The sequence below is a fragment of the Tubulanus polymorphus genome, chromosome 11 (assembly GCF_964204645.1).
Source record: "Tubulanus polymorphus chromosome 11, tnTubPoly1.2, whole genome shotgun sequence".
Taxonomy (NCBI): Eukaryota; Metazoa; Nemertea; class Palaeonemertea; order Tubulaniformes; family Tubulanidae; genus Tubulanus; species Tubulanus polymorphus.
Genome location: NC_134035.1, coordinates 9,800,673 through 9,816,350, shown reverse-complemented (window position 1 = coordinate 9,816,350; position 15,678 = coordinate 9,800,673). Strand labels below are relative to the sequence as shown.

At 41.1% G+C, this 15,678-nt stretch overlaps 1 protein-coding gene and 1 long non-coding RNA gene across 2 annotated transcripts in view; both read left to right on the top strand.

The window, feature by feature from the left end:
* The first annotated feature begins 503 nt into the window (after positions 1-503).
* On the top strand, positions 504-2,516 carry LOC141913313 (potassium voltage-gated channel subfamily A member 1-like). The gene has a single exon (XM_074804809.1). The coding sequence runs from the start codon at positions 510-512 to the stop codon at positions 2,106-2,108; it is 1,599 nt and encodes a 532-aa protein (XP_074660910.1). The 5' UTR covers positions 504-509; the 3' UTR covers positions 2,109-2,516.
* Positions 2,517-3,913: 1,397 nt separating this feature from the next.
* LOC141913219 (uncharacterized) overlaps positions 3,914-15,678 on the top strand; it is a 39,704-nt gene continuing 27,939 nt past the window's right edge. The window contains exons 1-2 of the long non-coding RNA XR_012620248.1: positions 3,914-4,659; positions 15,139-15,221. This is a non-coding gene — a long non-coding RNA (uncharacterized LOC141913219). The remainder of the gene's footprint in view (positions 4,660-15,138; positions 15,222-15,678) is intronic.

The window sequence follows — 15,678 nt, the reverse complement described above, 5'->3', positions numbered from 1 at the left end:
AATCTACAATCATAAGCGACGATACCGACTTATTATTATTGACGACGGGGTTCGATTTCGTTCACGTAGCTATCACTATAATACGTATTTAAACACGTAGTGTGTGTATTTGTCGTAACGTCGGGATATAACCGGTTGATTCGAGGAACCATCGCGAGGCGGCGTGTGACGGCGACGACGGCTTCTTCCGAAACGAGCACGAGAAAAAAAAGATGTCCGCTCGATTGATACGGACTAAAATTCGTCCGCCGGAGTTTAGATGTTTAAACACGATTGCACTGGATGTTATTATTATAGAATGACAGATTTCGAAAGTGGATGGGTCGAGAGTTTCTTCTTTCGATGGTTTTCGTCGTAGGGCCGCTCGAAGCGTTGTTGTTGCTATTAACGACGGGTTCGGCCGCCTATTGCCTAGTATAGTTATAAACGTAATCAAAATTTCGAAATTAGATTTTATTGAGAAGTGGGGGTTTACCCCCGTTCTTCGTCCACAGTTTAAAAATCAAAAGATGGAAGTGGCTATGGCTGGGCTAGAGGGGGGCAACGGTGGCCCTCCACCTACTTATAATACGGCGCGTATGATGAATCGGGATCGGAGTAACCAATCGTCCACTCTTCCAAATTCCAGGTCGTTTCCGAAATTGAGCGATGAACCGGAGACGTTGCTGGCGCAGGTGGACCGCGGCACCGCGTTCGGCGACTACGACTCGTGCGAGAGGGTCGTCATCAACATCAGCGGGCTGCGTTTCGAAACGCAGGTAAAAACGCTGAACCAGTTCCCGGAGACGTTGCTCGGCGACCCGACGAAGCGCAACCGATATTACGACCCGTTGCGCAACGAGTACTTCTTCGATCGCAACCGGCCGAGCTTCGACGCGATACTGTATTACTACCAGAGCGGCGGGCGTCTACGGCGACCCGTCAACGTGCCGTTGGACGTCTTCTCCGAGGAGATAAAATTCTACGAACTCGGCGACCAGGCGATCGAGAAGTACCGCGAGGACGAAGGATTTATCAAAGAGCCCGAGAAACAGTTGCCCGACAACGAATTTCAACGGCGCGTCTGGCTACTGTTCGAGTACCCGGAGAGCTCGATGCCCGCTCGTATTATTGCTATATTCTCAGTATTGGTGATTTTAGTCTCCATCGTTATATTCTGCTTAGAAACGTTACCGGAATTCAAACACTACCGCGTGATCAACTCGACCGAGACGATCGGCCAGAGCGAGGAGTCGATCGAGGAGGACGACATACCGCAGTTCAACGAGCCGTTCTTCGTCATCGAGACCGCGTGCATCGTGTGGTTCACGTTCGAGTTGCTCGTGCGATTCGCGTCGTGTCCCGAAAAATTAGGCTTCTTCAAAAATATAATGAATCTCATCGACATCGTTGCTATCATTCCCTATTTCATTACGCTCGGCACCGTCATCGCCGACGACAGCAAGAGCAACAACCCTGGAATGTCGTTAGCTATACTCAGGGTTATAAGATTAGTGCGCGTTTTTAGAATTTTCAAATTGTCGAGACATTCGAAAGGATTACAGATCTTGGGTCAGACTCTGAAGGCGAGCATGCGCGAACTCGGATTACTAATTTTCTTTCTGTTCATCGGAGTTATACTGTTTTCGAGCGCGGTGTATTTCGCCGAGGCCGACTCGCAGAACTCGCACTTCAAGAGTATACCGGACGCGTTCTGGTGGGCGGTCGTGACGATGACGACCGTCGGCTACGGCGACATGCGCCCGATCGGCGTCTGGGGCAAACTGGTCGGCTCGTTGTGCGCGATAGCCGGCGTGTTGACGATCGCGTTGCCCGTGCCGGTCATTGTGTCCAATTTCAACTATTTCTACCACCGCGAAACGGATAACGAGGAAAAGCAGAACTACGTGCACGTGCAGACGGCGTGTCCGAACTTCCCGCGCGGCAAACGCGGCTCCGAGTCGTCGCAGGGCAGCGTGTCGGACATCATGGAGATGGAGGAGGGCATGATAATCATGGACAGAACGAAGCAGAACCACACGAGTAGTTCGAAGTCGAACAACCCGGGCTCGGGCACGCGTGTGCACTACTCGCCGGTGAACAGTGTCAGCATCGAGACGGACGTGTGAAACGAAGACTACCAGCGACATTTGGTTTTTCATTTTGATAGCAGCGATGGAGACTTCCAGTTTAGGTTTTTATAACACATACGCGTATATGTTTTGTTACTAACTATAATACGATTAGAAGAAGAAGAAAAAAAAGCGAACTCACTCTCATGTTGAAAGATGACGAATTTCGTTTTTTTTTTTTTTTTTTTGGTTTTAAAAAAAAGAGTGACACCTCCGAAGAGTCGTACGGTTAATCAAAGAGTATTATGTATCTGCGATATATATGAATAATTTCTGTCAATCAAACGATGCCTTTATATATTACAACAAGCTCAACGCTTCTGAACCATAGACTTATTATGATTACTATTATTAATACTACTACCATTATTATGATAATTAAATATCGATGCAAAAAGGAATGAACCCACCTGTTTTATCGTTTTACTACTAAAATAAACCAAAACAAATCGACTCCTCTTTTAAATGATGATGATGATGATGATTATGTGTTTTATCGAATGTGTGGAACTTGTAGTCAGGCAAAAATCACTTCATGTACACCGTACATCTATATGTATATAGATATGATTGAATATAACTATGATGATAATCTTATTATTATTATTATTATTATTATTGTTAAGATGTGTAAGCTGCGTGTGTATCTTTTGCTTTTCGAATCTGAAAATAGTCTAGAATATTATTGAATATGTATATACATATGTATATATTATATATATATATATATGTATATTTATATTTCTCTGGCCGCAAAAACGAACGTGGTTTTTTCACTCGAATAATCGATAGTTTTCATTTTATACACACACCGCATGCGTGCGAACAACGACGAACTTTGACTCCTTCATAGATAACTCTTAAAACTAATATCTCTCGATTTCAAGTATTTAGAATTTTTGCATATTTAGAATTATCGTCGTTACTATTACTACTAGTACTACTACTACTACTTCTACTATTACTGCTACATTTAAAAAAGAAAAACGTAGGTGTGTGATAAATCTTCGAGCCGCAAAAAAAAACCACGTAAACCCGAGGTCGATATATAAGATGGATCGAGTGTTAACTTCAATTTCTGCTATAGTGTTATCGATACGAAAAAAAAACAACCTTTATCACTTTTTGAAGCATGTTTCTCGAGTAACCTACCACCCCCCCCCCTTTTTAATCGCGAAATTCGTTCGTGTTCGTCGATGAAATCAGGATTGTTCTCTTCTTCCCTTCGTCCCTTCGAAATACGAACCGCGAAAAAAAAGAGTTTAGAAGAAATCGCTCGAGAGACGAATATATATATATATATATATATATATATAACGCGAGGCATAATTTACTAACTATTGCAGATCTCATTGTTATATTAATTAATGAGATGATAATGATGGTGATGATAACGGTGATGATGATGTTATAGAATAATTAATTACCCACACAAACCTAACTGTGATTTTTACAAAAATGTCGTTGCTCAAGTAATTACTTTCAAATGTTCCTCAGAAAGACTTTCTCGAGAGAGAGAGAGTGAGAGTGAATGTCGCGAGATCGAGAGAGTGAGAGAGAGAGAGAGAATGTTAAGAAAGTTATAGATAGCGAGAAGATATTAGGCATTGCATTAATGCGAGCTGGACTTTTTCGGACGTATATAATGACCATACCAGTTTTCCGGCTACGCGTTGTTGCGTCTTTCTCTTTTTTTTTTTTTTTCATAAGGCAGAAAAGTTGAAATGAACAAAAACGATTAGTTCCGATTACGTATTGCTATTAACAGATGTAAACTATTATGTAAATGTTTTAACGAAGAAATTAAAAACAAATTTAAGAGTATTCAATGTTTTTAGAGTGAGAGAGAGTCACGATCAACGGAAAACGAAAATAAGCGTCGTCATTTTATTACTGTTACTACTATTGAAAATCTTAGCATCACGCGAGTTATGTATTACTATTACTACTAAAAATGTTAGGTAGCCTTTTTTTTATTTTTACGGGGAAGAAAAATCATGTAAAGCAAAACATAGATCGAAAAGAGAAGAAAAAAAACCTTGCGGAGTCTCCCGATTTTATGGTGATGATGATGATGACGACGATGATAATATGCAACTTAAACTGAATTTACGGACGAAAAGCCCGGCTGGATTCTCGCGGACCCGGCGTCTTCTCGATTGACACAGTTCTGAATCGTGTGCGCGCGTTTCTCTCTCTGTCCATGATCGTCGACCGCACTCTGATGCCTTCTTCGTCTTCTTTATATCGGTGTACGCGCGGGAACGAATCGAAACCTCGTAAATTCTTCGTACGTACGCGTAGCGAGTACTGTTCTTAAAAGTGCCAAAATTTATAACGTGTGCGCGACGCTGGTAGCGGCCTCGGATAGCGGACGGGCGCGCGCCCGGCCGCGCGTTGCCGGATGACGCCGGGTGAAACCGGTCGGCGCGTGTGGATATAACTCGGGTTGCGGAGCCGGATAGCTCGTCGATACCGGATGACGGGACGGCCAGCTGAGTTGGGTCGGTGTTAGGATACTGATGTTTGCGGGACACGCCTGACTCTGGTAAGTACTTTTGTAAAAAATGGAAAACTTTGTTTTTAACTTTTATGTTAACACACGGGGCCGGTTGCATAGTCATGGCTTAGACTTAAGACCAGTCTAAGACCAACTTATTTCTATAGCCGATCTAACGACTTAAGACCAGTCTTAAGATTTAAGACCACTTTTGGACTTAAGTCATGACTGTGCAACTGGCCCGTGATGATAATGAACTGAACTCCCGATAAATCCCGTAACAGAATCACGAACTTGAACAAATTCATCCTTGAAAATGATATATCAGTGAAATTGATCATCATATGTATATATCATTTTCAAGGATGAACTACGTTTCAGTTGTGATTCTGTTAAGGATTTATAAGTTTCATAGTTTTACCAGGGACGGATACAGTGGGTCGTAACTTCATCACAATTCAACATTCCATTCATTAAAAGGCACTTTCGAAGAGGGCGTAATTTGGTGCGAAAGTTACTTCATAAAAGTTACAATTTGGTCCAAAAAAGTATCTTAAAAATGGAAGATTCATTTAAAGCGCTTAGATTTCGACAAAAGAGCACGATTTAGTCAAAAGAAATTTCTTTAAGTTGGAAATTTCTGTGAAAAAAATGCACAATTTTTTCGGAATTTTGGAAAGTGGTCAAAGTGGCACTTCTGCCAGTATGGCCTAAATTCTAATGGATTTGCCCTCGAAGAATTTGGTAAGATCTTCAGACCTTGATCCGACCCTGTTTATGATAGGAATTGAGCAGGTATGAAAGAATGTATGGACGATTTCTACGTGTAGAGAACTGCACTGCGGATTTAATGCTCTTTTAACATTAATCAGCATTTATTTCAGGCGTCAGAATTCCGAATGAATGGCGGCCAGGTTTATAGCCGGTTATAACGCGCGGACTACCCGCGGTATTTATTTTTCAGTAGAACGCAGACCGTGTGACGTGACCGACCGGACAAAAGGCGATTATAGATCAACCGGCCCGAGAAATTACGCTCCAATAAACCCTTGATTCGCTGCGGAGCACGACGAGCCTTAATTCCTTAGAAGAAGTTTTAACAAACAATTTCAAGACTAACGAACGAATTTAAATGTTTTAAACTGTTTAGGTACGATCGTGAAGTAGTGTTTAAATGTCGTACGTGACATCGTAATTTGATAGGTGTAGTAAAAATACCGTGACATCAAAGGTTTTCCTCTCCTCGGTTGCTACTGGTAAACATATGATACAATCCCAACTCTGTGGTTCCCGGTTTTTTATGTATCGAACATGGATTGGGTATTTCTGGGTTCATTTGCCTTCCAGGATCGAGTCCTGTGTGAAGATGGGGCCGTTATATGGCCATGATAATGATCAGGCCAGGTCTGCGGATCGGGGAATATCAGGAATTTAGTATTTCAAATTCTCTGCACGGAATCTGGGCATTTTCTCATGGAAATCCGGGAATTCTGTCCTGAGATTGTAGATTCTTGGTCATGTACCTTTCGATACCTTTCGATTTCGTGCATATGCCTCATGTAGGCCTATGCTATTTTCAATTGAGTTAACCCTCAGGTTAAAGATAGCACCAATCTATAAATCCGGGTCCAGGTGCATATATGGCCACACCTTAGAAAACGCTTTCAAAACGGTGGAACGTCCCGATTCATGGATTCCACCCGTAACATATTGAGAAAATGATAACGGTCGTTCAAATTGATATTGTGGGTGTCGTCTCTTAATCACATTTCATCCGTCCTGAAATGATCCGAAATAAGCGAATTCTCCTGTATACGTTTATATGCATTCTTTTACGAGTGATCGTTTAAAACATATGGCTCGGTCGTTTTCATCATCATCATCATCATCATCATCGACGTCGAATGGCTGTCCTTTGAAGAGTTTTTGTCTGTTCACCTGATGATCATAATCGCCATCGATCAGATATAAACCTATATTCATTGACTGCGACGATGATGAAGCGCGTTTTATCGTCGATGTACTTTAAGATGGGCGATGATTAAAAATTTGCTAGTAATAAATAGTATGGCAGAATTCCAAATGTTTTCGAGGCAATGTTTTCCACCCGCCGTCGCATGACTGAATACGCACCTACAGGCGCGTACTGAATAATTCGAAATCTATTTCTCCGTCATTATTCCCCGGTGCTGGTTTCAGTTATTACACCTATACGGTTGATAACCAGGGGCCGGTCGCACGAAGCTTGCGGGATCCCTACGACTCCTTAAAATTCCTCTAGAACTCCGTCTATAGATGGAAATTGCTTTTGAAGGTGCTCGAAACTGTTTCGATTTGCGGAAAATGTCGGAAACTCCGTTAAAACTCTTTAGATTTTGAGAAAAAGGCGATTGGAAATGTTTGGGGTTGTACAGTAGACTACGCCTAAAACAATATGGTTGGAAGCAGGATCTCTTTTTTACCGTATTAGGCAGTTACCGAATAAGAATTCAAAGTTTAGGTAGTGTTAAGGATAAGAATTTATTTGTTTACAAAACACCCAATTAATGGTTTACCGAGATAAACAGTACTGATTTAGAGGCAGTCTATTGTGATAGGGATTGAAAGTGATACAGACGCTTCCTTGTAATATGAATGTTTCTCCTTGAAAACTCAAATCCAGGAATCTTTTTTTTCTAACACCCGCTAAGCACACAGGGCATTATAAGCGGGTTCAATGTTTCTTTTTCGACTAGAGAAACTCTGTCGCCACCAGGGTTTGAACCCATAAACCCTGGATTGACGAGACCAGTGACCCACTCGGCCACTGCGCCTCTCCAGGAATGACTGATCTGTAGGGACCCTACTGGTGACCTGAGTAACGTAACAAAGTTTCTTCGTTAGCCCGTCAATTATAATATGATTAACCTAGCCGCGTTAATTAATTGTGCATCCAGTTATTATAAAAATCATTGAACTCAAAGTATTTATCTACTTCATTTTTCAATGAGTACAAACGTCAGTAATCTAAACGACAGTCAGTTGAGTAAACTGATGGCTTGTCTATAAAACAGGCCAGCTGGTCGATAACACTATTCGTTTGTTTGCCCCGTTCATCAATGTTCTGATCAGTCATCCATTTTTTTTTTGTGATGCAAATTTATATAATATCGATTGATATGGCTTTGTGATCCGTACTTTTACTGATGTCAGCGTAGTCAATTACACGTTTCACTTAGGCCTATTTGCCCTACTTCGCGGCTATCTTTGTGATATCCAGCACCGCTGCAGACCTCACTACCATTACTGTTTGAGGGTATTACTATACGTTTTCAAGAGCTCAATTACTACTGAAATCATCGAAATACTCTCAAAATCAAAATAATAGCTCGACCTTGTTCATTTTCAATTAAACTACTTTTGAGACGTCAAATTACAGTGTTCTCCATAACAGGTTTTAGAGAGGTGGTCACCGCTTTCATTTTTACACCCGACCCTCTGAAAATCAGCTATCCCTTATGAAATATCTTCTACCCCTACCAGAATGGATGTTAATATTGTATTAACGCTGGTAACTGCTTTGAGATATATTGAGCTTATGTGAAAAATAGAAGATTATACCAAAATTAAGCATAGATTTTCACTAGTTATTTTTTTGATGGATCGAAAGCCTTGCTACTTCAGCAGCCACTATGTCATAAAGCAGCCCCTTTTGAATTCCAGTGTACATGGAGAACACTGAATTTGTGGTAAGAATTACTACAAAAGGTAGATACGAATGTAATGAGATCTGCCGCTGATACGGCACAATGCGTATTACATGTCTTCAATTCCGTCGTTTTTAGTGTCGTCGCTGATTTTGATCTTTGCCCTTTTTGTTATCGATTCACTCTGATTCGAAAGATACAAGAATATGTAAGTCAATTTCCAGTGTATATATGCGAAGGCAGTCTCTTCGATCACTGATGTATTTGCCTCTATTTTCATCTCTCTCTCTCTCTCTCTCTCTCTCTCTCTCTCTCTCTCTCTCTCTCTCTCTCTCTCTCTCTCTCTCTCTCTCTCTCTCTCTCTCTCTCTCTCTCTCTCTCCTCTCTCTCTCTCTTACTCTCTCTCGCTCTCCTCTCGCTCGGCTGCGAGCTGATGCTGGCTGCGATCTCACTGTACTGAGCTACCTGTAGCTAGTCGTTTCTATGGTAACCATTGTACCACACTCTTCGGTTCGCCATTCTATTTTCTAGTGTTGAATGTCGGCGACGATTCGGAATTTTATATTTCGGATATAAACGATCCCAGCGTCGGATCTGACGACAATGGGGGTGGGGATGATCCGCGGGGGAGGGGATTATTAACTCGCCTCTGGATTTTAGTCCACTTGGCCGAAGACCATTTGAGCTTAGGCCCCTTATATTGTACCCCTGGTGTTTGTGGTGGTCTGGCATGCGTGCGTCAGATTTCTGGGAACACTCTACAAATCAACTCACAACTTTTGGCCAGTCATCTTCAAATTGGGATATATTATTTATATATTTGTGGTAATCGCATCTAAGATGGCTGACTGGTAGCCATCTTTGTTTCCGAAAATGCACATTTTGGCTATCAACTCACACAATATTCTGTGTTAAGCTGTAATTTTCCATATGAGAATGTAAAATCGAATGGCCACCAGTCATTTGACCAATCTAGGTCATGTTGTCATGTAACATGGCTGACTGGTGGCCATCTTGGTTTCTGAAAATGTATGTTTTGGCTATCAGCTGATATAGTATACCATGTAGAGCTTTCATTTTTCACATGAGAATGTGAAATGGAATGGTGTATCGATAGGCCAAACAAAGCTATGCTATTATGGCCGACTGGTGGCCACCTTTGATTCTGAAATTATTCATTTTGGTCATCAACTCATCAAATTTGTTCAGAGCTGGCTATCATATTTAATATGTTAACTGAAATGATCTGTCACATGACCACACTAGGTTATGATGTCATCGAAGATGGCTGACTTCGGATTCTTATTTTCATCATTAAAAATGCATATTTTGTAGCATATTAGCAATATAATAAGGACGTCGTATATGGAAATACTTGGATATGTATGTATCGCATTTTACAGCATTTCCAAGTATAGAGCTTATCCTACCAATGGAATAATGCAAGAATAGTTTATGAAAACTCCACGTGATAAGGCAGCGAAAAATTATGAGTTCATTCAGAAAGGGCAACTCAAAACGTTTCAGGGTCTTGTACTTTGAGCCTGGTTCGAGGGAATGTTCAGATCTTGATCGCGGAAATCAAAGGATCAACGAGTGCTGGGTGTCGACATAGTAGGAAACCCTGGCAAACGCATAGTTCCGAATCGTTTTTTCATCGCGGGTAAAAAAAAATACTTCGCCGATTAATTCATCTTTTGAAGACTGGGTGACATTTTGCGTTAGAGAAGTGCCTCGATATTCAATCTATCGCAGACGACGCTCGACTTATCTTTAAACAGCAACAACAGAAATAATGAAAGAATCGTTGTTTTCACCTTTAGAACAAAGCAATCGTACTTCGCCTACTCGCGCGGAATATTTATATACATTCACACGCGTACCCCTTGATATTTCTTCAACCCGCTGAAACGGCACTCTAGTATTATTATAAGTGGGTTCGAGCTTCTTTTTTTGTCTGACTGACTTGGAAAATTCTGCCGCTGGTATTAGAATTCATATATATGAACCACGGAATGAACAGCCACAATCGTATGCTCGGATCGATTTTGCCCGGGTCACATTGGCGCGGATCAGGCCCGAGTCAAATTTGACCCGTGCCTAATGAGGAACTATACAATGTTTAAGCAAAGCAAAGTGAGGTACACTCATAAGTGAGAGCTCTTCCGGTGCCAGTCCTAGCAATTCCAGTGCCAGTCCTAGCAATTCAAATGCGATAATTTGACTGGTGCTAAAATTTGGACGTTTTTGGCCGAGCCAGATAGGCACGGGCCCATTTGGCGCCCGATTGAACGGTTGTTCCGGGCCTTAAAGCTTGTGCGATCACGGCTCTTGTGATGGATGGTTTATGCACCATTCGGCCGTTTCGCCTTATATGAGTTTATATATTTTGCATGAAGAACCGCGACTGCAGTCAATTCAGTACATTTTAGTCTTACGAGATTTAGTTCGCATTCAATTAATCTTCTGACAGCAACTGAGTACAACTAGTTGCTCAAAAGTAGAACATGAGCAACTGGGGTGGAACTGGAGATAGATGGACGCTAACCAGTCGTAAGCTAGCTCACATCGAAGAAATTCGAGCAACTGATTGTATACAGCCAGTTGCTCTCATGCGCCCAAAACTGCCCGACAACTAGTTGTCTCCAATCGCAGTGTCGATGTAGGCTAGGCCTTACAGGTTAATTCAGGACACTTCGCAATCAGTCCAGTAGGGAATAGTACCCTGCAGTAAAATTGTTTATGTGCCACTGTACTGTTGTGTTATTATAAATAGAGCAATTAAGTCAATTATACTGTGCTACGTAATTTGTACAACATTTGAAATAAACGAAGTAATTTTCTGTATGATTAGTTATTATGAATGTCACAATTGCTTCCTCGTAAATGCCGGCATTATGTTCGTTGAAGTAATTGCTCGTTCGACCGGGTGTTCCAATGCCCTGTTCCGATACCGAATGCATTTAGAGCAATTGTGTTTGGTTTTGATGGTTATTTCGATGTCGTTTTGGGGGCGATGTCGTAATGTTGAGGACCGAATTCAAAATTATCATAAACAAAGAACAATCCCGGCAGTAAGATATAGGACAATAAGCTGAACGTTGATTTAGAGACCTTTGTTTTAGAAAATGAGCCTTACTGTGTTTGACTATTTAACCTGTCTAGCGAAGGTTTATAGATGGATTTTTTGAAAACGTCGGTTATCAGTACGCGATCAAATAAGCTCAACGTTCTAGTGCCCTAATTCACAATGCAGGGTATCCAGCGGTCCTTCCAATTCCTTCTTTGTCCTTCATTTGGAGAAAGTTTGGACAAACATCATCTTTGTCCTCCTTTTTGATAAAAAAGTCCTTCCAAATTTAATTATTTTATTCATTTTTCACACGCAATTTTGTTACGATTTCAACTGTTGTAGTATTTCATCACTCAGGCCTGTTAATTCAATTGTCAATAAGATTGAATATACAGGAAAGTATTATAGAATTACCCCAAAAATGTATGACTGGTTTACTCGACTACTATTCCGGTGAAGGCATTGCAAAATGCGCCCTTATGGGCCCTCATTTTACTAGAAATAATTTTCCGAGTCCAAAAGACCTTCCTTTTGGGTCTAATATCGCCAAAAAGTCCTTCTTAGTAGGCCTACTTCTTTTTACCTTGGCCATTCTACTGGAAACCCTGCTACGTGTGATGTAACCCTAGCCAGAAGACCTTTGTTCCAGGAAGTGTCTAGCACAAAGGTTCATGATCATTTGTGTAGATGGTTTTCTAGATGGTTTTGGGAAACTGTCTATATAGTCGTCGATAGTCCGCGATCAATATCTCATCATGATGGTCTTACAGGATACAGTTCATTTAGTTTAATCAGGATTTGAAATTTAGGTTCATTTAGTTGAGATTTGATTATTGGTTAAGCCTCGGAAAGGTTAGTAATTATCAAAAGTTTAAGGCACTTTGAAATAGGTTACTCTTTATAGCTGTTGATTCAGCTTGGAAAAGTTTTTAGAGTCTATTTTGCGTATTTCTATTATATGTATTGACAACCTTTTTCAAAGGAATGCGCGTTGAAATATTCAGCTATGACATGCAGCTGATTTTCAGTTAAGAGTTTAGATTGCCCGCACGGATATTCAACCGTGGTTTTGATTGGCGATGAGTTAATTGTCTCGATCAGGCGGTCAGTCAGTCGTACTGTCTGCCGTAGTTCACGGGGTGAAACGCTGCTGCTGCTGCTGCTGCGACTCGGACATCTTTCCGTCTTCGCTTGCGACCGAGATGAACCCGAAGGCTCGGCTCGACGCGGCGCGGCTATTTCCCAGCGGTCATCGGGAAAATGTTTCTTGATTACTCGAGTCGACCGCGTCGATTTCGAAGTTAACGATTATTTCGGCGGATTTTCGTCGGCCTTGGCTGACAGATGATCACTCATCATCTTACGCTGTCCCTACGACTCCTCGATTCCAAAGTTGAAAGTTGATGATACTTTAAAGGTGCTTGAAACGCCTTTGGAATTTATGTCTAGTTTTTACATTGTCGTACATTAAACTACCCGGTACCCTTAAATCGATACAGTTGGGACCAGGATTTCTTTTTTACCCAGTTGAGGCGGTTACCGAATTTGAAACCAAGCTCGGTAGTGTAAAGGATAAGAGGTTAACCGCTGAATTAATGGTTAACCGAGATCAACAGTTACTTAGGAGGAGTTTATAGTATTGGGGTATAAACGTGATGTAGATTGTACCTGCTCACGAGAGGTGGACGAGAATAATGTATATATATATATATATATATATATATATATAGCTCTTAGCTCTTGTAACATTGATTCAGCGTTGGTGTGTGCGCGCGTGTGTATGATCAGTTTAACGAAAGCTATGACGAATAATCTATAAATCCATTAATACATGACTGATCTATAATCGTTGATCGGCGCCAGGTTTAATTCGTCGTAGGTCGACGGATGTACGACGGGCCGCGTACGTGGATACGCGTTGAATGTACGCCGCGCAGTGATGCGCGAATCTGCGGCCCCCGCAAGCGCGCTCGACCCCCGCAAGCGCGCTCGACCCCGAACGATTAATTTATCCATTGATGGACGAAGGAGCTTTCTACTAAAACTCCTAATGCGGCGACCGTTCGACTAAAGCCTAGTGCATACAGTGTGAAACTGATATAGACCTATGCTTATTTGATGTTAAGTACAACCTGAAGTTGTGGCCTTAACCACAGTCAATTAGTTATTTGGTCGCAGTTTTGTCCAAGTAAGGCAAGGTTTACTGCGTATAGATTCCCTGAAGATGACTATTAGAATATAGTCGAAACGTTGATTAATCTCCTCGCTCATGGAAACATTTTCGGACATATCTTTTTTTCGTCATTCTTGTGGGATTCACTGCATTTTACATATATATTTACTGTACAACCGCTGACCAAAGTGGATTAGTTCTAGTTCCATTGGTCTACTGGTCTATGTACGAGACTGCATAATCTAACCGTCATGTCTTAGACTTTACCACGGCTTGCGCTTACCAAAACAAGGAGCTGTGTGCGCTTTGTCAGTATCTAAACAAGAAACACCCATACAGTGACAACAAACAGATCTCATTCATGAATTATCGAAAATTGCCAATATTTCGATACCATGGGATCGTCATTGCCTTTCAGTGTGTTTCTTGTTTCGCCTTGTGCAGTATTGGGTGACCCAAACTTCGAAACGCATAAACACCAAATACGTTTCTTGTTTAAAGGTTTTTCTTGCTTTATGCGCTAGACTGTATTAGGATGTATAGATATTCCGGAGTATGTATTCGTGTATGGAACAGTTGTAGGAAGGACAGTGCGAAATTTCGGCCATCTTGGGAATGACCTTGGCTAAACTGCGTTACCATTCTCTGCACTTTCGACCTCAATAGTGGCTTTATTAAAGGCTCACGCTTCAGCAGTGCTTATAGGCCACCGGCTGTAAGAGCTGCTGCCTTCCCTTCCAACAGTTGTGAGGTTCCCCTGAGTTTAATAACGGTCGCCAATTATGCGAATAAATAGTACGTATGTTGTTGTAAAACCTTAAGAATTTCACTTTGACCTTTCCTCAATTGTAAATACTTCTCGGGGTAGTATAACTTTGATAATATACTGTTTAAATGAATGTATGCATGTATATATATATATATATATATATATATAAAATGGTCGAATGAACTTGATTCAAAAATATTTTTAATAATTCAATTTGTCTTTAGGTTGCCCATTCACGTGATGACACCCATATAATCTGTCAGAATTATCTAACATTCTTTGATGTGAAGTTTCGTCTAGTTTTGCAGTTTTAATTGTCACTATAGCCGCGATCACATGGAGATGATTTGGCCCGGGCCAAATTGGCACGGATCAGACCCGAGTCAAATTTGGCCCGTGCCTAATTAGACGCTCACTAACAAATCATTTCCCGAACCAGTTGCAATTCAAATGCAATCATTTGTCCCGTGCTAAAGCTTGGCTCTGGCCTGGTCTGATGTTTAAGGTCGGGTCAAACAGGCGCGGGACCATTTGGCACCTATGTGCGAGTTGTTGCGGGCCTAACTTGGCCCGGGCCTAACACGGCCGTGTGAACGCAGCTTGTGTCAACTATCCACTAGATAATTTAAACCAACCGATGGCAACTAACCCCTGATTTGTTATCATCGTCTTCTTCAGATTTCTAGATACTTTATCTTGAGAGTTGACCCTCTTTCTGCAGACCAAAGCTGTATCAAAGATATTGTCCACGCGAAGCTTATTCGATGAATTCGATGTTATTTTAACTATGTTGTGAACTCGTCTTTTTTCTTTCGTTTTTGTAAAGGTAATGAAAACTGCAGTGGTGCTAACGGATAGCCTGAAGACTGATGGAAATCTCTACACTGCTATCTTCTATAATGCTTTCAGGTACGGATTTTGCTTATTGCAATGTGAATACTTTTGATACTAGTCGAATTTACCGAGGAGCCATGTATTTAAGTTATATACTCTGGGGTCATTCATGAAGTGTATATGCATAAAGATAGGCAGCAATAATGCCAGAGGTAAACAAGAAAACTATTTTGAAAGTTTATCGATTCTGAGCTTGATATTGTTGAACATTTATAATATCCTATAAATCAAGGATCGATAAGTTATTTTGGATTTGAATATTGATACTTGAATTGAATAAAACTGGCAACCAGTCGAGCCCCGAAATTTTGATAAGGTAGTGCACATCCTCTCAAAAAAATTATTAAAATTTGTTAATGATGAAATAGGCTGAGAGTTATGAAAAAAATTGAATCACAAAATAATCAATTACTACATTTACAATTGTAATTGTTATTTTGAATAATCAATATTGTTGACACAGGGCACATCG

What these genes read in the sequence shown, in the direction of transcription:
- LOC141913313 (XM_074804809.1), top strand. Translation starts at nt 510, where the DNA reads ATGGAAGTGGCTATGGCTGGGCTAGAGGGGGGCAACGGTGGCCCTCCA.